Here is a 22,261-nt window from a genome sequence, read left to right as displayed (position 1 = left end):
ATCACTATCGAAAAACAGCAAAACAACTTAGCACCCGCACCAGTGCGGGTGTGCGGTGAGGCCACTCCTCCTCTCACCTCGTTTCTTTCTTGAATAGAAAATAAAAGAAGTGGCATTTTGGAAATTGAGTTGTCTGCACCAGGAAAATACTGTAGTTCTCATAAGTTAGCACAGAAATTTCTTTCAAACGAAAGTTACTTACACGATAGAACTTACTTTTCTCTACGTTTCTAAAAATTATTTGGATATTTGATAATTTAGCTACTATGGAGACACTGGAACAGGCTTTTCGAGTAAACGAGTAAGTTGTATAAGTAATTAAAAAGCACAATGACAAATGATTATATTCTCGGCATCCGCCAACGCTGATTTCCCTTTTACGTATATTCTGCCGTACCCGGATGCTTTGGTGGATTTCATCACCAAAGCTGCGTCTGTTGGAAAGAATGACAAGCAGCGCCGCTTTTTGATTTACAGAGCGCTAGCCAAACAGATCTTGGTATGTCACTTTTATTTGCTTCGAAAGTGGAATAAATAATCGCAATAACAGTTAAGGAGTGAAAATTTTTACTAATAGCACGTGGAGAAAGTTATTAAATACGATCACGCGAAAGTCATCTGCCTGGTGTATCCGGCACCATTGCTGGAATACATACGTGTGCAGTATGGGGATGGGAAAAACAACGGGCCTGGCAAAGGAACACATGAAGTGTCGCTGGCTGAACTGGCCTCAATGAATTGGCAGTAGTGATAGGCAGTCGCACAGTGCGCTAAAATCTTAAGAAGATTTAATAATGCAGCCGGTGTAGATCAGTGGTAAGACGGACGGCTACAGACGCAGCTGGCACGGGTTCGAGTCCCGTCATCGGCAGATTTTTATTTCTTCAGTATCTTCAGTAAATTCAGAAATTCATATTTAAATTTCATTTATAGAATCAGCAGTGTTCTCCTGTCGCAGGCGTCCGCCCTTCTAAGATGGTAGCAGAGCGTGGTTCACCCCTCCGGGTGTATAAAAAGTACAGCAATAGGCTTGGCTCCACACGCACCGTGTAAGAAAACGGATAGCAGTAGCACCGTGTAAGAAAACGGACAATACGTGGACAGCCTGCAGTACAACAGCAGTGTTATCGGGAGAGAAGGGGGCGCTTGTACGAAGGAGTACGTATCACGCACTGTTGCACTGTTGTTATCAGACTACGCTCAAGGGGCTTCGCTGTCTTGCAGCGGGGATGATAGGCAGTCGCACAGTGCGCTAAAATCTTGAGAAATTTAATAATGCAGCCGGTGTAGATCAGTGGTAAGACGGACGGCTACAGACGCAGCTGGCACGGGTTCGAGTCCCGTCATCGGCAGATTTTTATTTCTTCAGTATCTTCGGTAAATTCAGAAATTCATATTTAAATTTCATTTATAAAATCAGCAGTGTTCTCCTGTCGCAGGCGTCCGCCCTTCTAAGATGGTAGCAGATCCGTTGGTTCACCCCTCCGGGTGTATTTAAAGTACAGCAATAGGCTTGGCTCCACACGCACCGTGTAAGAAAACGGATAGCAGTAGCACCGTGTAAGAAAACGGACAATACGTGGACAGCCTGCAGTACAACAGCAATGTTATCGGAGAGAAGGGGCGCTTGTACGAAGGAGTACGTATCACGCACTGTTGCACTGTTGTTATCAGACTACGCTCAAGGGGCTTCGCTGTCTTGCAGCGGGGATGATAGGCAGTCGCACAGTGCGCTAAAATCTTAAGAAGATTTAATAATGCAGCCGGTGTAGATCAGTGGTAAGACGGACGGCTACAGACGCAGCTGGCACGGGTTCGAGTCCCGTCATCGGCAGATTTTTATTTCTTCAGTATCTTCAGTAAATTCAGAAATTCATATTTAAATTTCATTTATAGAATCAGCAGTGTTCTCCTGTCGCAGGCGTCCGCCCTTCTAAGAGTAGTCCTTTATTACTTCGATGTTTTTACTTACTGCGCATGTCTTATTGTCGTATTCGTATTTGTTTGTATTAGCTTTCAGTTACTGAACGGCTCCAGTCGTAGTGAAACTGCCCACTCCCGGCCGTCCATATGCGGGCTAGCTGGCCAGTGGCCACTCTTGTATACCCTCTTATTGCTGCATGCGCCATATGTTTGTTTCAGACTGCGCATTTACCACGTACACTGGATTTTGTTGTTTCACGAACAATAAATTTTAGGAGTTCTTCTGCAAACTAGTCTTTGCCATCGCATTCTTATCAAACCAAATACACAGCGCCAGATTAAGAAAAGTGTGCTCTACAAAAGCTTGGGACCAGTTTTTCGATTTTCGGTTTGATTATCGGGTAATGACTGTGTAAACTTTATGAGGTAGGTAAAAACGCACACCAGCGGATACCTATTAAATTTTCATGATTCTAAAATGGAAATTTTTGAAAAACTGGTCCCAATAAGTTGTTGATAATTGACTTGTGTATCGAATGATATGTGTATCGGTAATCTTTGTGACCTTGTTAAAAACTAGTATGCGAAATTCGGTGCAAGGCCGTTAAATCCAAAATTTTAAAGTTTGAAACATTGTTGGATGTACACCCTATCTAGTGTTACGACAGCCGAAGATATAGCATTTGTACATAATCAGCACTTTACATTCTTTCATTCTTTCACAAAACCACCGTCTAACTTGACAGTGGCGACAGTTAATGTAACTGGCATGGGCATATTATTATATATACAAAGCTAACTGAGCCGTTTTTTCGGCCAACATCTCCTCCTACACCGTTCGACACTAACTTTTACACGATAGCTAAAAAAATCCCTAAAATCATGTAGTTTGCGGCAACGACTTTCGTTTTTCGATCTTTTCATCCTCCGATTTACGAAACGGCTCCAAAGCGAATTTCGCTGATAGGTCGATCATTAGAAAGTAACAGAGGATTGGCGGAAATGCGTAACTTTCGAACCTAAACCGCTGACTCATGGCATATGTACGAACATATGTATACTACAGTATAATTATGCATATTAAGAGGCTTTGTTAAGCCAAAGGGCATACATTTAGCAAATACACACTGACACACACATACGTACTCGGTTTGTCCACTCGGTTGGTTCATTCTACGGGAATGCAAGTTTTGAATGCAGCAGATGAAAATAATTATTATTTTGAAACAGTTACTCTTACATCGTTCAATACTTATTTTTACACGATAGCTCGAAAAGCGCCTAAAAGCATGTAGTTTGCGTCAACGACTTTTGTTTTTCGATTATTTCGTCCTCCGATTGACAAAACGCATTCGAAACGAATGTCGCTGATTGGCTTATCGTTAGAAATTAAAAAAAAGGATTGGCGGAAATGCGAAACGTTTCGAACGAAAACCGCTGACTAATAGCATGCGGTACAACGACACTTAGGAGCCAAAGATCACTATACGGTTAGTTAATACTGTTAATATTATGGATATAGTGGAAATACAGAAATGCAAAAAAGCGTAACGTAAAACAGACTGATTGATGTGGCACTAGCGTGGGGGGTAGCCTGGTTATACATGTAGTCATGTACATATTTTTACAATTACTATTATTTATATAAAGAGCTAAACTTGGCCGTTTTTCATCATTTTTCTCCTATCCTTTCGGCGCTGATTTTCCCACGATAGCTTAAAAAGCGCTCAATTAAATCGTGTTATTTGTCCTTTTGACTTTAGTTTTTCGATCTTCTCGTCATTCGAATAACAAAGCATGACCAAAACGAATTTCGCTGATTGGCTTAACATAAGGTAACAAATAGCTGATTGGCAGAAATGTATAATTGGTGAGAGATAAGGAAAGGGATTTTCGCCGATCAGATAAAAATACAGGGATTTTCGCCGGTCAGGTAGAAGTACAGGAATTTCCGCCGGTCAGATAGAAATGCAGGGATTATCGCCGGTCAGATACAAAAACAGGGATTTTCGCCGGTCAGATAGAAATACAGGGATTTTCGCCGGTCAGATAGAAATACAGGATTTTCACCGGCCAGATAGAAATACAGCGATTTTCGCCGGTCATATAGAAGTACCGGGATTTTCGCCGGTGAGATAGAAGTACAGAAATTTTCGCCGGTCAGACAGGCGTACAGGGATTTTCGCCGGTCAAATAGAAGTACAGGGATTTTTGCCGGCCAGATAGAAACACAGGGTTTTCGCCGGTCAGATAGAAGTATAGGGATTTCCGTCGGTCAGATAGAAATTCAGGGATTTTCGCCGGTCAGATAGAAATACAGGGATTTTCGCCGATCAGATAGACGTAAGGAATTTTCGCCGGTCAGATAGAAATACAGGATTTTCGCCGGTCAGATAGAATTACAAAGATTTTCGCTGATCAGATAGAAGTACAGGGATTTTCGCCGGTCAGATAGAAATACACCGGTTTTCGCCGGTCAGAGAAAACTACAAAGATTTTCTCTGATCAGGTAGAAGTACAGGGATCTTCGCCGGTTAGATAAAAGTACAGGGATTTTCGCCGGTCAGATAGTAAGGATGGGATTTTTGGCGGTTAGACGGAGATGTAAAGGATTTCGCCGGTCATATAAAAAAGGGAATTTTTTCAGTCAGACAGTGGAGCAGGGATTCGGTCGATATGTTAATAATAATTTTTTTTGGCCGATATGCTATTTGGCTCGACCTTCTTTGTGGACGACGATTTTAACGATGGCACTTTCATTAGTACATGTGTATGTTTAATATTTATGGTTGCCTCTTTATATTAATTTTGTAGCTCTGTTTATTATATTTATAATAAGATATCAACGTAATAATTCAATTACTGATTTACACAACATACTCCCTATTGCGTAACACGAGGTTACTAATGCTAAGCGCAATTTCGCTTTACGCCTTGCGACGTGGTTATACCATAACGGGAAAACACAGTAAAGCAAAAAGAAATTTTACACTTTCAACCGTCTACCGAAATAACTAACTAACTTAGCTGAATTCTGTAGCATTGAGTACTTAATGACGACAATGAAAATTCAAAACAAACCGCATTTCCAATCCAGTTAAATTCCTTTTCCTAAATATTTTTAAAACTACCCCATTACTTTCTTCAATTCTAAAAATTCTCAACCGAGGCCGGAGGCCGAGGTTGAGCTTGTATATACAAAGCTAACTGAGTCGTTTTTTTGGCCAACATCTCCTCCTACACGGTTGGACACTAATTTTTACGAGATAGCTCAAAAAATCCCTAGAATCATGTAGTTTGCGGCAACGACTTTCGTTTTTCGATCTTTTCATTCTCCGATTTACGAAACGGCTCCAAAGCAAATTTCGCTGATAGGTCGATCATTAAAAAGTAACAGAGGATTGGCGGAAATGCGTAACTTTCGAACCTAACCGCTGACTCATGGCATTTGTACGAACATATGTATAGGTACTATATGCATATTGTTAAACCAAAGGGCATAGATTTAGCAAACATACACTGACACACACATACGTACTCGGTTTGTCCACTCGTTTGTCTCATTTTACGGGAATGCAAATTTTGAATGCAGCAGATAAAAATAATTATTATTTTGAAACAGTTACTCTTACACCGGTCGATACTTATTTTTACATGATAGCTCGAAAAGCGCTTAAAAGCATGTAGTTTGCGTCAACGACTTTTGTTTTTCGATCTTTTCGTCCTCCGATTCACAAAACGCGTTCGAAACAAATTTCGCTGATTGGCTTATCGTTAGAAATTCATGAGCCAAAGAGCACTATACCGTTAGTTACGAGTTAACACTGTTAATATTGTGGATATAGTGAAAACACAGAAACGCGAAAGGCGTAACGTAAAACAGACTGATTAATGTGACACTACCGTGGGGGGTAGCCTGGTTCTGTACATGTAGTCATGTACATATTTTTGCAATTAGTATTATTTATTATTTATATACAGAGCGAACTTGGCCGTCTTTCTTTATGTTTCTCCTATCTTTTCGGCGTTGATTCCCCCACGATAGCTTAAAAACGCTTAAATCGAGTTATTTGTCCTTACAGCTTGGTTTTTCAATCTTCTCGTCATTTCAATTACAAAACATGACCAAAAACGAATTTCGCTGATTGGCTTAACATAAGGTAACTAATAGCTGTTTGGCGAAAATGTATAATTGGTGAGACATAGGGGAAGGAATTTTCGCCGGTCAGAAAGAAATACAGGGATTTTCGCCGGTCAAATAGAAGTACAGGGATTTTCGCCGGTCAGATAGAAAGACAGGGATTTCGCCGGTCAGATAGAAATACAGGGATTTTCGCCGGTCAGACAGAAGTACAAGGACTTTCGCCGGTTAGAGAGAAGTACAGGCAGTTTCGCCGGTCAGATAGATGTACAGGGATTTTCGCCGGTCAGATAGAAATACAGGAATTTTCGCCGGTCAGATAGAAGTACAGGGATTTTCGCCGGTCAGATAGAAGTACAGGGATTTTTGCCGGTCAGATAAAAAGATAAAGATTTTTGCCGGTTAGAACAGAGGGGTAGGGATTTTCGCCGGCCAGATAGAAGCACAGGGATTTTCGCCGGTCAGATAAAAAGACAGGGATTTTTGCCGGTCAGATAGAAATACAGGGATTTTCCCCGGTCAGATAGAAGTACATGGATTTTTGCCGGTCAGATAGAAAGACAAGACTTTCGCCGGTCAGAGAGAAGTACAGGGATTTTCACCGGTTAGAATAGAGGGGTAGGGATTTTCGCGAGTCAGACACAGGGGCCAGGATTTTCGTCGGTTAGACAGAGAGGATGGGTTTTTGGCGGTTAAACGGAGGTGTAAGGATTTTCGCCGGTCTTACAAACAAAAAGGAATTTTTTCGATCAGACATAATCAGGATTCGCTCGATATGTTATTAATAATATTTTTGGGCGATGGGTTATTTGGCTCAACCTTCTTTGTAGACGACGATTTAACGATGGCACTTCCATTAGTACATGTATATGTTTAATATTTATGGTTGCCTCTTTATATTTAAAGCTCTGTTTATTGTATTTATAATAAGATATTAACGTAATTCAGTTATTGATTTACACAATATACTCTTTATTGCGCAACACAAGGTTACTAATGCGAAGCGCAATTTTGCTTTACGCCTTGCAACGTGGTTGTACCATAACGGGAAAACGCAGTAAAGCAAAAAAAAATTTACAATTTCAACCGTCTACCGAAATAATTAACGGACTTAGCTAAATTCTATAGCATTGAGTACTTAATGACGGCAATGACAAATTCAAAACAAACCACATTTCCAATCCTGTTAAATTCCTTTTCCTAAATATTTATAAAACTACCCCATTACTTTCTTCAATTCTAAAAATTCTCAGCCGAGGCCGAAGGCCGAGGTTGAGCTTGTATATACAAGGTAGCCTCGCGCATCCGCGCTCGGCACTTAAGTACTGGAAATTATGAATATTTTCAAAGGATAGATAAGCATACGGGAAATATCTATACTAAAACTTTTGGATAGTTAGGAAGGTATGGAATATGTGATTTATTTAAAACTAAGATTGAAATCGTATATACGCTTTGGTAGTCGTATTTTATGAGGCGTAATAACGTTCTATGGTTTTAATATTTTACGTTCTGATTTTTCTAACGTTCTGACCCTCTGACGTTCTGAACCCTCTGACGTTCTGAACCCTCTGACGTTCTGAACTTCTGACGTTCTTACGTTTTGGCCTTCTGACGTTCTGACGTTTTTAATTTTTCACATTCTGACATTCTGATGTTCTGACGTTCTAACGTTCTGACGCTCTAACGTTCTGACGCTCTAACGTTCTGATATTCTGACGTTCTGAATTTCTGACGTTTTTAATTTTTCACGTTCTGACGTTCTGACGTTCTGATATTCTGATGTTATAACGTTCTGATAATCTGAGGTTCTGAATTTCTGACGTTTTTAAATTTTCACTTGCTGACCTTCTAAGGTTCTGATATTCTGACGATAAACGTTCTGATATTCTCACGTTCTAACGTTTTGATATTTTGACGTTTTGAATTTCTGACGTTTTTGATTTTTCACGTTCTGACGTTATTATTTTTTCACGTTCGGATTACCTGACGTTCTGCCTTTTGACGTTCTGACTTCTGATGTTTTTATGTTCTAACGTATAGATACTGTACAGGCGACATACTGGGCGATGTACTTTACCTTTTATGGACGTTTACGTAATTTACTGCTCAAATAATAATTATTATCGTCTACACAAAAAAGAAAGTATTTATGTATCCGCTATAATTATAGTCTCTGTGGTTACAGTCAATATGTTAAGTACTTTTTATTGCTGTGCAGTGTAAACTTCTTCAAGCGCTCTTTACGTTTCCCATACTTAAGACCTGGCGAAACCATCTTCTGACCACTGGTTAATAAAAAAAAACAAAAATCTATTGGCAAACCTATGGAAAATATGGAATTTTTTAAGACCAAGCTGGACTAAAACTGACCACGCGTTGACGAGTCTATAAAAACGGCGCATAAATACGTTTTGGTCGGTAAGATTGTATGAATATAAAGATATAAAGATAAAGATAAGTGATACAAAGTATAACAACAAGTTGAGCACGGATAAATAATGGCTTACGATTATATTGCGACTTCTGACTCGGAGACAATTTGGTTGCGGAAAAAAGTCACATTAATTTTCATTTCATTATTAAGGAGAACTTGTACTATGGTAGCAAGATCGAAAATGAGATTTTCAAAATTGTACAGTGTAATAAGATGGGTTACATCTACTCTGTATTACTGGCCGGAAGTTGAGTAAAATTAGGTAGCCATGAAAAAAGTCATTCAAGATTTTTCGTTGCCGACCAGGAGCGATTTGGCGGGCGGGTGTATCTTTCTACACTACTGCCACCTGTGGTCAAAGTCAGTGAAAGAAAGATTGCTTCGATAGGCCTTTCTTTCGTTCTGGCAGATGCCTTGTGGTTGTTATGCACCACGCCAGCTTGCAGGTGTGATAGGAGCAGACAAGGCTCATGTTTACACAGTCAGGACGCATAGAGCATGACAAAGGAGCTAGACAATGGAAAGACAGAGCTGCCCCGTGAGCGCACGTGAAGAGTGGCCAAAGTCCACTCTTCGGAGTGCACACAATCAGTGTGGCGGCACTGCAAGCGCAGAATCGGTAAGACCAAAGGAAAGCGCAGTACAAAAGAAGGTTCCTCGTCCAATCCTGAACAATTTTTGAAAAACAACTTCTAAAATAAATAACAGTTCGCAAGGATTTCAGAAATTTTCAAACTTTGATCAGACTACAGAAAAATCATTTTCAAAAAGAATTGTGAAGCATTTTTGGGATAAATGTTTGCTCATCTCAGTTAAAATAAATCAAAGTAACTTCCGGTGTCGAAAAGTTGGTTTTTTTGGGATAGGGTGAGTTTTCTAAAAAAACGCTCCACAATACTTTAGTCATTTGAGTTACACACAGCTTCGTGCTTGAATTGTTATTACTTCCCCAAAATAACGACTATCAAACAGCAACTTTTACACTTTAAAATAACTTAATGTTACCGCTTCCGGACTCCACTGGGGGCACTGGAGCCCCGGCTGCTGGGAGGCTGGTGCTCTCTGTGATCGGCTGTGTGCGGTGACCGTGGGTCAGCGAGAAGCCGGCCGACCGGGGGTCGGCGGAAGAGAGCGACCAGTGCCCTGCGCAACCGAAGGCCCCTTTATTGAGCAGGTGCGAAATAACAGCACAAGAAAACAGCAGGGTGTGGCGGGTGGTAAAAGAACAGAGATCACTCGCGCGCACACGATATCGAAGGAGCAAAGACAGACAGCAGTGAGAACTGCAGAACCATGCAATGCGAGCACACGAACAGTACCAAGTGCAAACAGCATGCCCGTGCATGACGGCGGCCGCTTTGATCTAAGCGCCACGGCGACGCGCAGCGCCACCAACAGACTCACGTAACTCGCAACACACGGCGAAAGGAGACAGAGCGGGAGCGCATGTCCTCCAGCTAACATTAACATCAATTAACTCGTTAATTGTCATTTAATGTTACCGCTTCCGGACTCCACTGGGGGCACTGGAGCCCCGGCTGCTGGAGGCTGGTGCTCTCTGTGATCGGCTGTGTGCGGTGACCGTGGGTCAAGCGAGAAGCTTTCAGCCGACCGGGGGTCGGCGGAAGAGAGCGACCAGTGCCCTGCGCAACCGAAGGCCCCAAACAAAACCACAAACAACCCAATAAGAATTGATGAGCAGTTGCACGGTTCTGCGGATGTATTTGCTGAAGATTCGGAGTTCAATTGGGAGAAGGCAAAATCCGGCTATCTTTACGTCGCCAGGGCTGACGTCGTTATGTTGCCGATAAGGAGCGGTGCGGTGTGATGATCCCGGCGTGGTATGGCAGGATCCGTGGTATGTCAGCAACCAGTCAGGTTTTTCCAAGCAAAGTGCAACCACCGCTAGTGACCTGCTTGCCGTCGGAAGTAAGCGCACCGGAGGTGGTGGCTTTGTATGCTGTCCGAGGAAGGTGCAACCGCTGCTGGGGTCTGCTTGCCGTCGGAGATAAGCACGGGAAGCACCGGAGGTGATGGCCTTGTATGTCGTCCGAGGAAAGTGCAACTGCCGCTGGCGGTTTGCTTGCCGTCGGAGGTAGGCGCACCGGAAGTGGTGGCCTTGTATGCCGTCCGAGGAAGGTGCAACCGCCGCTGGGGGTCTGCTTGCCTTCGGAGCCGGAGGTAGGCGCACCGGAGGTGGTGGCCTTGTACGCCGTCCGAGGAAGGTGCCACCGCCGCTGGGGGTCTGCTTGCCGTCGGAGGTAACTGTGGCCGTCACTGCTGGCTTGCCTTGCCGTCCGAAGTAGGCGGTTGCAGTTAGTGGCACGCATTGTCGCTAGGTGTAGGTGCAGTTGTGGCTGGAGGCTTACTTACCTGTTGGACACAATCCGGGCGTAGTTGCAGGTAATGTGTGGTCGTCGGAGGAGGATGTGGCCGTGGTTGAAAACCTGCTTTGCCGTCCGCGGTAGGTGTAGCCGTCGCTGTTGGCTTGCCTTGCCGTCGGAGCTGGGTGCGGCCTTAGTTATAGCCTGCCCTGCCGTCCGAGGTGGTGTAGCAGTCATGTTGGCTTTCATGCCGCCGGTGGGAGAGAAAGCCGTAGCTGGAACAACCCGCTTTGCCGTCGGAGGTGGTGGAAATCAGTAGAATCTCTAGTTAACAGCTTTCTAGAGCTTACGCTGCAGCATTTTTAACAGTACTTACAAGAACTCATCGAAAGTACGTACATGTACAGCAATATACGAGTATAATAATTATTATGAAGTCTAATCATATTTTAAAGAGTATTCATGCATGTAACAGTAATAATATGCAGTGACGTGCAAACGTTGACGTTACTCTACCACACTGCAAGTCAATGGGTATTTGTTACAATCAGCCAATGTAAAGTCTATGGCATCTATGGTAACCAAATTTCAGTGACCACTGGACCTGGATAATCGCAAATTTTGACCAGCCTACAGCCACTGATGCATTAAGAAGATCTAGTGCCCTTGAATGCCTTGATTCTATGAAAATTACAACGTAGTTATGTGGAACAGAAGTTAGCCCCGGAGAACGAAAATCCTGGCACACATAGTCAGTATTCATATAATTACTTAATGCCAATTTTGCATGCAAAACGGCAACAGCATAACAACTGTAAGGGTAACAACTTTTTGCCGGTGCTCACTATGCACTTGGATATATCGCTATTCGCTAACATTTTCGTTGGCAAAACATTCAGCCAAAAAATTGTCGAAGAAATCAAAATTCGTAACGATAAGGGCTGACATGAAAAAAAGTCGGCCCAGTGTAGCCTGGGACTGTATGAATGCCATGACTTTCACAAATGGGCTGGCTGCTGGCATGCTGGATTCCATCCACAGCTGCAAGCGACACGAGATCTCCGAGGTCAAACGCAAAAACACTTCGTAGCATTTCCTCGCGGAAATAGTTCCGTCGGTTGTGGTATATATCGGGAATACATGAGACTTTCTATAGTCTATGTACGGCTTGTTTCTGAACGGTGTACGGGAGTCTGTAACCAAATTGTGACACGCACCTGATTGCAACAATTTTGGATGGTGGTTAAGTACTATACAATGTACGGCGAGAGCATACTATTTACAGAGCAGTCCATTCTTATTTCTTGAATTTATTGTCGATCTTGTTTGCCATACCGCTGGCGAAGTTCTGCCAGCTGCCTAGTAACAACGTAGCTGAAGTTCGCGTGCGGTGGCCCATGCAGCACGCTGCTGGAATGAAAATCTTCAAAAATTTTTAACCTTGTTAATTTTCGTGTTAAATTCTTTTGTATAAGCTTAAAAAATAATGCCTACCATTAGGCCGAACACCTGATTTTTCGTTTCTATTTTCGGGTTATTCACTGTGAGCTTTTGCTATTAACATACCTGTCTATGGAAGACTCATCCAAGATTTCTCATAAGCGGCTGTGCTAAGCACCTATGCTCTCAGTGCCAAACCTTGAGACGAAACCAAAAAATCAGTTATTCTGCCTAATAGTATGCATTATTTTATATTTTTTAAGCGCATAAAAAAATTAGCACGGAAAATAACAGAGTTGCGAATTTTTGAAGATTTTCTTTCCAACAGCGTGCTGCTGGAATGAGAAGGTGTCATTCTAGCACCCATTTCCTCCCTGAAATTAACCCCTTAGGTGTGGATTGAACAAAAACCCGTTAACAGGCGCACTGTAACTCATCCAGTCGCAGACAGGCGACGGTTTAATGCAGTTTCTGACGGCTGATTGTTTCCTTCGGGCTTGCAGGATAACTCCAACTCTTGCTTCTCGATCAGTTATTGTTTAGACCAAACCAACATCAAAAATTTATTAGAACAAGCTGCTTTCTAATGACAACTTTTATCGCTGTCAAGAAATTTTACATACATGCGAAAACACGCTTATGAAACGTTATAAGTTCACTTTGAGTAAGTGATAAGAATGGAAAATCGATTTTGCACGTTTTACTCCATAGCCGCCGCCTTAAGTTTCTCTGGTACTCGGGAACCGGCAATTAGAATTTCGCCTTGACCGGTTTTAAATTTAAAGACATATTCTAAATTAGAAAATTTGCTGAATTTTTAGAATTTCTGATTCTTTTTCTTTGCGCATGTATAATTGTGCAAGTATAATTTCTGATACTGCATCTTTGGGCTTCTGTTTTAAATGCAATTGCTAATATCCTTACAAAGTCCATGTTTAGGAGATTCAGCAAAACTGAATGAGTCGATAGCACTCAAAGCTAGCGTTCAGGTCGATAGAGTCTGGAGCACAACCAGCGGTCAGCGGCATACTTAAGTAACTAAACCAACAACTGTGGCTGGTCAGTTACACTGCCAGCAATGCGAAACTATCCTCTTATAAGGTATTAACCGTTCAAAAACAAGCCGTATATACTTACAGTCTTTGTATGTATAATGTGCACACTACCTTTATGTATGCATACCTCACTGCACGCTGCAGGGTTTTGCCCTCCGGAAAATACTAAACCACTCCTCTAAAATGGGCGAATCAAAGGCGTGTAACATTTTGGTTACATAGTCTTCTTTTCATATTGTTAAGTCTGCATCTGTGTGCAGACCGACGGAAAAGTATGGTTATTAACAAGCTGACTAATATCACTGCCATTCGCGCATTGGAAAACACCATTTTGGTAGTAATTAATATGCTGCGTACGCTTTGCAAAAGTATTCTTTTACAAGATGAGAGCGAACTGTGCAATTAGGGAAATTTCAAATCACTTTTTTAAATGCAGAGTGCGGTGTTTAAATTGTTGGAACTTTTGAACCGATATTTAGTTTAGCTTATTTTTAAGCAAGAACGTAAACATTAAAATACACTAATCATTTATGGCTTTTCTGTGTTTTGCAGTATTTGCAATTTCCCGCATATAGCAAACGCATTTCCCACCGGAAGCTTCAGGTTACATGCGGTACGTACTTACTACTCACGAGTCAGTAGCTGTTAGTAAGTATTCCTTTGGGACCAGTTCGGGTATTTATTGTACGATTATACACTGAACTGTGACTGTTGGACGAGACAGATACTGTTTCATCCATCTGCCGTAGCTTAATGTATTAGTGTTCATCTTTATACTGAACTAACAAGTAAAGTTCTGTTTGCCATGCTTGTTCTTCGTTTAACAAAATAATAGACAACATAGGAATTGCGCAAAGCTTTACTTCATTCAGCCGGAATACCTCGAAGGAAATTTTCCTAATATTTTCTGTTTGTTTGACTGTTAAGGTCTGGGCCATCTGCCTAAAGAAATGTCGCTGCAGTGCAGTCACAAGGTCAGCTAAAGACTGCTAAAAAGTGACTTGCAAATCTCATTAGAAAGATACACAGTATATTATGTATACTTAATTTATATGACTTTGCAGTTTGATAACTATTGTAATAACACTACAGAATTACGTACAAGTATTAAGTAATAAACAATATGACTACAATACGAGTAAACTGCGTAGGTTATGCTTTAGGCTTCAATACACAAAAGTGATTTACATGAAAAAAAATCCAAAGCGTACGTATCGAGGTTAACCGAGATCTTGGGAACGCAGGCATTCCCGGTGTCACACTTGACCTTTTTGTCACTGATGCCTTGAGGATTAATCAGCTGTACAATTTGCGCATCCAATCAGATGAAATCATGTTGATCGGGAATGTGGAGACTCACTGATCGCATACCGGGACTAAGACACCGTCGCTGATCTGGATTATTTAGCAAAAAGCGGGTGTTACTTAGGTAATTAACTACGAGTACTGATAGGTGTTGTTAATGGAATAAACAATTATGTAACATAAAAATCTGGTTATGTGAATACTAATCATCTATGTCAGGATTTTGGCCTCTCTCCTTTGGCGCCGGTGATTGGTGTTTGTTGTTTACCTCCATACTTGCAGTTCCATAACTCACGTCACTTCACTGTACTCCACATTAAAAGAAAGCTCGCACTCTGACAAGCTGTTTCTTGTTACAGTACGGGACAGTATAATGTGCCCCGTGGTAACAGGCAAGCCCATGTTAGGCTTATGGCATCCATGCTAACAAGCGTTTGAGTGACCACTGGCCTTATGTTTATTAAAACAGCAAAAGGTCATTAGTCTCGAAACACCCGCCGCCCTGAGAGGAGTGTAGAAAATTTTTAAACCGGAAAATTGGATTATTGGTTATTGAGATCATGCGTTACAACGAGAAAAGGCCGAAGACCTGCACGAGATGTTTGGTATTCATATAGTCACACTCTCGATAGTATAAACTATAAAGTGCATAATTGTTTGTATTGCATACCTCATTTTACCAGACTGGAATTTTGGTGTACAATCAAAGGACTGACTTCATTGGGCACTCCTCGCATCTCTCCCCACATCGCGAGGAATTGCGTCAAAGATGCAGTCGAAATTATTGATCTGGTCATTTGGCTCCAGGAGCCTATATCCAGAATATACACTCTGCATAAAGAAACAGGTTTCATCGGCAGATTTATTTAACGCGGGTTAGCTTTTCTAAATAAAAAAAAAGAAAAACGTTATAACTAGCGTGGACGTTATTAATCGAACCTCCGCATATATCACGCGTGACAGAGAATTTACAATGGTCGAAGAATTAGTATTAGATGTTTCGTATATCTTGGCCATTGATATTCCTTTACTTCGCTCGATCCCGGCCAAGGAGACAAAGGCTGATCTCTTCAAAAAAGCGAAAAAATGATTTTAAGAACTCTAAAACTTTAAACTAAAACGATATTTTTAAAAAGGTCATAAGACTGCGTGATGTTTTACTGCGATACGTATCACCAGTTTAGTTTCCAGTTAGATGTGCAATTTGAATCCAGCTCACATGTCAACAAAACTTTAATTCGCGGATCACATTTTCCATGAAAGATGTCACAGTTTTTACCATTGGAGAGGATGCTTTTTTCGTTTTCTAGGAGTTCAATCTCAATTTCAACTTGGAAATAATCATGAAAATTGTCACCAACCAATGCAGCATCGCTAAAAGAACTGCCGCGATCCCGATCCCAACCACCTTATCCCACAAAATTTTATCAGTAAGAGGAAAATTATGAGTATGAGACTCCTACCTAGCGTAATTAATCATCTCATAAAAGTATATGCATTAGATTAGGTACAAAACGTGGGTCAACAACAGAGGGGCTACGAATACGGCTCCTATGATATATATCGCAACGATCTTCCGTAACGGACAGAAATCAACGAAAGCATTAAGGCCGCCTCATAGTTCACCGAAAACGGCAGTTTCGACTAAATGGTATCGAAATTTCGAATAACTATGAGGACACCATTCCCCGACTCTCCGTCCCATTTTTACGGATGACTATGAGGGAACATGATCGTGTTGAAACTGAGTCGTCGAAAATCGTGATTTCGACTTGTTCGGTGTAGGAGAGGATGGCTCCTCCCTAAAACAGTCTCCGTTTTCTTTTACCCAATCATATACACTTTGAGTCAAGTGACCACTGCCCACCTGGACGTCCAGATAAATATTAGGTATATAATACATATGTACATCTTGTGGACACACGTGTTTATATGTACCGATTAATTGTTACGTAAGTGCTTTTATACAAATCCCAGGAAATGATAACAGTACCATCAGCCTGACCAGTCTTTGTGGAATTTAGCTACAAGAGAGAACCTTTTATTCTTGTCTTGATTTCACGGCAGTCTGCGGCGGCAACTGCTCGCCTTGATATCATGGTAGGCTGCGGCGGCAAACCGAGCTCGTGTAATTAGCGCAAACTTTCCCTGGCTTTTGTGAGCAGAACTCACAACACGCTCTACAAAGGTCACCGCAGAGTATGGTAATAACATGGCGATAAATTTTGTTTCCTTTGTCCATGGAAATTATACCAATGCGGCAGCGATAACGCCGGCAATAATCGAGCAGCCGAAATTCAGACATAGGTACTACGCTGGCAATTAAAAACCGCGCACGCTCGTCTCATACAAAAATTTTAATGTGAAGTAAGTTGATATTTATTATTTACACAACGACTAAAACAATAAAACATGTCATTAGGGCGCTGTAGAGCGCCATACAGTAATACATTTGAAAAATTGACAATGCACAATGTACCAACAACGTATACAGTATGTTCAAATCAACAAAAACACATTTTCAACAACAGATTTTTGTAACTATTTTTATGTATTTGAAAACAAATTGTTAATAAAAGTGCAACACCGACACCAGTTAAATGAATGAACAGAATGAAAAATAAAATGAATGCCTATTTACCAAATGCCATACGGTCCTGCCATGGTACTTTGCCAGCGGTGTTAAAGTACTGTTTGAACACGGTGCGCACATCGCTTCTCACATGTCGGTACGGCTTCCGGTCAATTGGACGAAGTTCTACACTTTTGCGCCAGTCCCCGGGAGTGATTGTCCCGTCCGCATTTTCCGAATCCGCATATCCCGGCGGCAAGTAGGCGTCGTTTTCACTCTGCCCCATGACTTCCGTCCGGAGAAAATTATGCAGCGCAACACAAGCTAGAACAATACTGTCAACCATTTCCGGCGAATATTCCATTACCGTGCGAAAAATTCGCCAACGTGCTGCCATAATGCCGAAAGCATTTTCAACTACGCGCCTAGCTCTGCTCAGGCGATAGTTGAAAATTCGTTCGTCCGACTCGATATTGTTTCCGCCGTAAGGTTTGATAAGGTTGTGTCCAAGAGGAAAAGCATCATCGGCAACAAATACATACGGAAATTCAGCTTGTGAACCGGGAAGTTTGCGCTCATCTGGCAAGTCCATGGTTCTGTTAATGATTGCTTGACCGACCTCCCAATCAGCAAATGTACCGCCATCACTTTGTCGACCATAACCTCCAGCAGTAATAGCAGTAAACCGATAATTTGCATCCGAAATTGCCATCAAAATGATCGAGAAAGACTTTTTATAACTATAAAAATTACTGCCGGAATTAGCTGGGGCTTTCACAATTACATGTTTACCATCGATAGCACCGACGCAGTTGGGAAATTGCCACATTCTTTCAAAGTCGTCGGCGTTGCGTTTCCAGGTTTGCTTTGTTGGTGCTGGCACGTACTTGTCTTTAAGAGTTTCCCAAATGGCTTTGACGGTTTCTTTGAAAATGGCATTTACTGTGCTTTCGCCCATGCGATACCTGGTAGCGATGTTAATCTGGCTACATCCGGTGGCCAACATGTGTAGCGTCATAGATAGTCTTTCGGCTGGAGGTATCCCGACCGCATGATTATTCCCGTGCAACAGTTTCGGCGTTATCATGGCCAACAATCGATCAAAAGTAGCACTGGGCATCCGAAAATATTTGAAATGCCGCTGTGGATCGTATTGGCGCATTTCACTCACAAGTGTATAAAATTCTCTCGTTTTTTTACGATTACGGCTGGTATATCGCATGTAGCACGACCGCTCAACAAATAACTTGCTGGAATTATTTTGTCGTAATAACCCCAAAAGTAAACACAACGCCACAAGAGCTGACCTCTTGCGCTTACTCATAAAACACGGGCGCTTTTTTATCGGATGCATTTTATAATGCGGTACCGATAAAACTACTAAATGCTCGAAGTTAAAAAGTAAATTTGTGAAGCGCAGTGTTGCAGTGTTGATCGTTTCATTATGTGACAATATGCATTGTACAGACAGTATCTGTACATGATTTACATGTACATATAAGCGCCCAGACAACGGAATGGCGCGGTTTTATGCTGACCATTCCTGTCAAAAGGGCGTCACTATTTTTGCCGGAATACGGATAACTATGAGGAGAACACATTTCGAACACCACGACTGGACGATCAGTTGGAGTGACCGCGTCGTCGGAATTCCGTGACCACGGAAACTCCGTCGACGCCGGGCCCTCGGAAAACTTTCTCTCCGTCTCAGAAAAAGGTTGACTATGGGGCCGCCTTTAGTCTTGAATATACAGCCCTGCCGGGCCAAGTTGGTTTTGTTCAACAAGTTTTGTAAAACAATTTGCGAATACTTCTATTTGTTGTTCTGTTTTTATATTTGAACTTCTTCCATGTAACTATTTATCGCAAATCCAGAAATACTAAATTCTGAGTCTATTGATTTGCCAGTAGGGAGCCAAGCATAGATTTACGGGGACACGTAGTAATTCTTTGTTGGATGATTACATATTCCCCTCCAATAAATTCACCGATCGATATTTTTGCGTAAGCTTTTCTGCAAACTGTTGAGTGACCAAAGATCAAAAAAATATTTGTGACGGGCCAGTACAAAAATCTTGTGCAGTCAATCGTTGACTTAGCATTGCAACAAGAGACATCTCCCATAGACTGGCATGTTAAAAATGGCTTCCGAGGAATGCGTTGCCTAGCGCATAGATTGAGCTGACCGAAAACTGATATTTTTCAGGAATAGGTCATAGGTCCTGTTAGTCAATTTCGGTGTGCCGAGAAATATCTGTCTCAAAGGGGGGGAGGTGGAAGTGTCAGACGAGCGGAAAAAAATCCGGCAAAGCAGTAGCAACAAAAAGTTATGATGGCTGTTGAAGTTTGTTGGAGCCGAGTGTCTTCGGCTTGCTACAGCCTAGGTACATGGATTAAAAGCTTGAAGATAACGCTTAGTGCTTTGGAAACGAGATTTCATCAAAAACGGCTTACTCTGGCATTTTACGGCTGCGCGGCGAGCTCGCGAATAAGGTCACACTTCACTTGGACAGTGCTCGTCGACGCACTGCAAAGGTCATAGAGGCTTGACTAAAACGACTGCTGTCATGTACTTTCCACAAGAGAAATGAATGATAAACAATTCTGGTTTATTATCTTTAGACTAAGACCTCGACAGAATTTTTAAAAAAATATTGAATTTGAGGGAAGCTGTCACTCCATACGGGTTTACCGGTATTTTTAGGCTGATTTACTTAAGTTTTCACTTCCTTGTGACTTGAAGCATGTCTTAAACATAGAGACCTTTAGTTTAAAAGATGCCTAACACCTTCAGCAATCAACTAATAAATAAATATTTATTTATTAACGGCAGAAATATGGTAAGTTTTAAGAAAAACTGCCCCAACTTGGCCCGGCAGGGCTGTAAATGACCTGCGCTACGCTTGGGCGAGTGATAACTAAGTGATAATTTTTAACGTCCTACTAGTAGCACTCTCAGACCTGTGCAGTTATGGAAAATTCACCCAGAGTTAGAGTTAGGAGTTACAGGGAGCGTGCGAGTTACGCTACGAGTTACGCTATTCATGCAAGTAAACCGAGTTTCGAGGTATTAAGGGAGTTACGCTACGATAGACAATACATACAAGTTTTGTGCGAGTTACGCTAGAGTTAAGTTTTCGGGAGGACGAGTTACGCTACAAAGTTACGTTATAACTCGATAACTCGAAAATAACTCGCGTTACGTTAAATAGTTAAAAATAACTGCACAGGTCTGAGCACTCTTAACATCAAGATCATTAATTTTAACATAGCAACAAAACCAGCCAGCAATACTTTTGTAATGACCTTTCGTAACAACCTTTCGTAACGGACACAGAGACATTTTTGCATTGGCGCTGAATTAAATGACCTTAGCTGTGCAGTGATAGCTTTCTCCTGCTGACCGGCGCAGTGCAAACAGGTTCACCGTGCTACACCGGAGACGGAATGCGTCCCAGAAGACAGAAGACAAACTAAGGCTAACCGGCAACTGCAGCGCGGTTCATGCTCTTTTCCTGTCGCAAACATTGTCGTTCCACACACAACTACAGCTACGGAGTGCTGAAAACTGGTCATGGGATGGCTACAATGCTGACGCTTAGTAGAATAGTACAGAGTGTTGACTAATTCGTTAATGTTTATTTTTGCCATAATCTGCCAAATAAGCTTCAATATAATTCAGTGACGATGCTGCAGCGTCGACAAGCTACAACTTTACGGTATATGGCATAGTAAAGATGATCACGCACTAGCTTGTGCTGAACTTGGAGTTCTCACAGGCATATGAGATTTATTTTTTGTAACCCGAACTACGTTCCATTCACAACTGGCCGGGCTGAACAACGGCCGGGTTAACAACGAATTCGTTTCCCAAATCCACGAGGCAGTGCAAATATAGGTATAATAACTATACAAATTATACAATCATTATCTAGGTATATTGTAGCAGCTTATAGAATAATACAATGCAATTACAATACCCCGGATGTCACACTATACCATTGCGTGTTATAAATGGACAGACTATATAACTCAAGCGGGGGCTTATTTAGCTGATTGCTTCTTCCATTTTTCACTTGATTCGATACACAAGAAAGTGAAGAAATATGAATCTGCCGATATTTATCTCATTGTTTTTATTTGGCTTTTGGGCATTCGCGGATGGAACGGTTCATATCCCGTCTTCGAAAACCTGTGTGGAGCCAGGTGACCCGGGTAACATTACTAGGCAGAATTGTACTTGCACATGTAATTGTAACGTCCAATTGAAGAACGACTCTTATGACGTTGGCAAGGTCATCATTGGCATTGGGATCCCGTTCCTAGTTTTGAACAGCATAGTGGCAGCCTTACAGGCCTGGATTTCAACACGAACGGGAGCTAATAACGTTGCCCAGTATCAGATCAACTGAGCTTGTTATATATGGTGGACCGAGAGAATGAATGCGCGTGTGGTGTTCTTTCTTGGGGCCTTCTGTCTATCCTTTTCCTTGTCCTCCTTTTACTAGTTTCTGCGTATCTTACTATTGCTTGTCCAACTTGATGAATTCACTGCGCCCTGCTTATGCTATCATGTGGGAGAGGATTACTACATCCTGCCTGGACTCTGCCCACTTGAGTATGCTGATGCATCCCCATCTTAGCTTCTCCTGCCATTGCAGTTTAGTCGACATATGCTCGCTATCCTTTAATCTACAATACTGGATAAATTTGGATTCCAGCGTTTTTTGATACCATGATGCTGTACCAGATAACGTTCCACCCTGGAACGCAGTTCAGAAGACGCCAGGATGACCTACAATCAAGTACAGCAGCGCAAACCTACCATCATATCTGCTTTCAGTGGCTGACCTGATTGACCTCACAATCTATAGCCAGAAATACATTCCCGCCCGGCAGCACCCCATATACTACTGCACAACAATACAGCTTTCCTTGGATACCGGTGCTTATCAGCAAGAGGAGACCGGACGTACTGTACAACAAACAACATGTACGCCATCATCCGAACACGGCGCCGTACTCGACTGTTAGACTGCTGAGTTAGAAGTTTGAAGTACAGGT

General features: G+C 42.0%; 1 protein-coding gene across 2 annotated transcripts; it reads left to right on the top strand.

Annotated features, from left to right (window-relative positions):
* The first annotated feature begins 326 nt into the window (after window positions 1-326).
* LOC129590076 (uncharacterized) lies at window positions 327-14,653 on the top strand. Of its 2 annotated transcripts, XM_055485061.1 has the most exons (4): window positions 327-499; window positions 13,873-13,933; window positions 14,248-14,294; window positions 14,565-14,653. In XM_055485061.1, the coding sequence occupies exons 1-4, from the start codon at window positions 338-340 to the stop codon at window positions 14,607-14,609; spliced, it is 315 nt and encodes a 104-aa protein (XP_055341036.1). In that variant the 5' UTR covers window positions 327-337; the 3' UTR covers window positions 14,610-14,653. The 2 variants fall into 2 exon arrangements, 1 of the variants encoding a protein (XP_055341036.1); XR_008690689.1 differs by lacking the exons at window positions 13,873-13,933; window positions 14,248-14,294; window positions 14,565-14,653 and adding an exon at window positions 578-739.
* Window positions 14,654-22,261: the final 7,608 nt, after the last annotated feature.

The sequence above is a fragment of the Paramacrobiotus metropolitanus genome, unplaced genomic scaffold (genome assembly GCF_019649055.1).
Source record: "Paramacrobiotus metropolitanus isolate TYO unplaced genomic scaffold, Prichtersi_v1.0 Parri_scaffold0000039, whole genome shotgun sequence".
In the NCBI taxonomy this organism is placed as follows: Eukaryota; Metazoa; Tardigrada; class Eutardigrada; order Parachela; family Macrobiotidae; genus Paramacrobiotus; species Paramacrobiotus metropolitanus.
This window is presented reverse-complemented; position numbering and strand designations above follow the sequence as displayed.

Coding starts and splice junctions, on each gene's coding strand:
- LOC129590076 (XM_055485061.1), top strand. CDS start 338: ATGATTATATTCTCGGCATCCGCCAACGCTGATTTCCCTTTTACGTAT. Junction 500..13,872: donor CGCTAGCCAAACAGATCTTG/GTATGTCACTTT, acceptor TGTGTTTTGCAG/TATTTGCAATTTCCCGCATA. Junction 14,295..14,564: donor CGCTGCAGTGCAGTCACAAG/GTCAGCTAAAGA, acceptor TTGGGAACGCAG/GCATTCCCGGTGTCACACTT.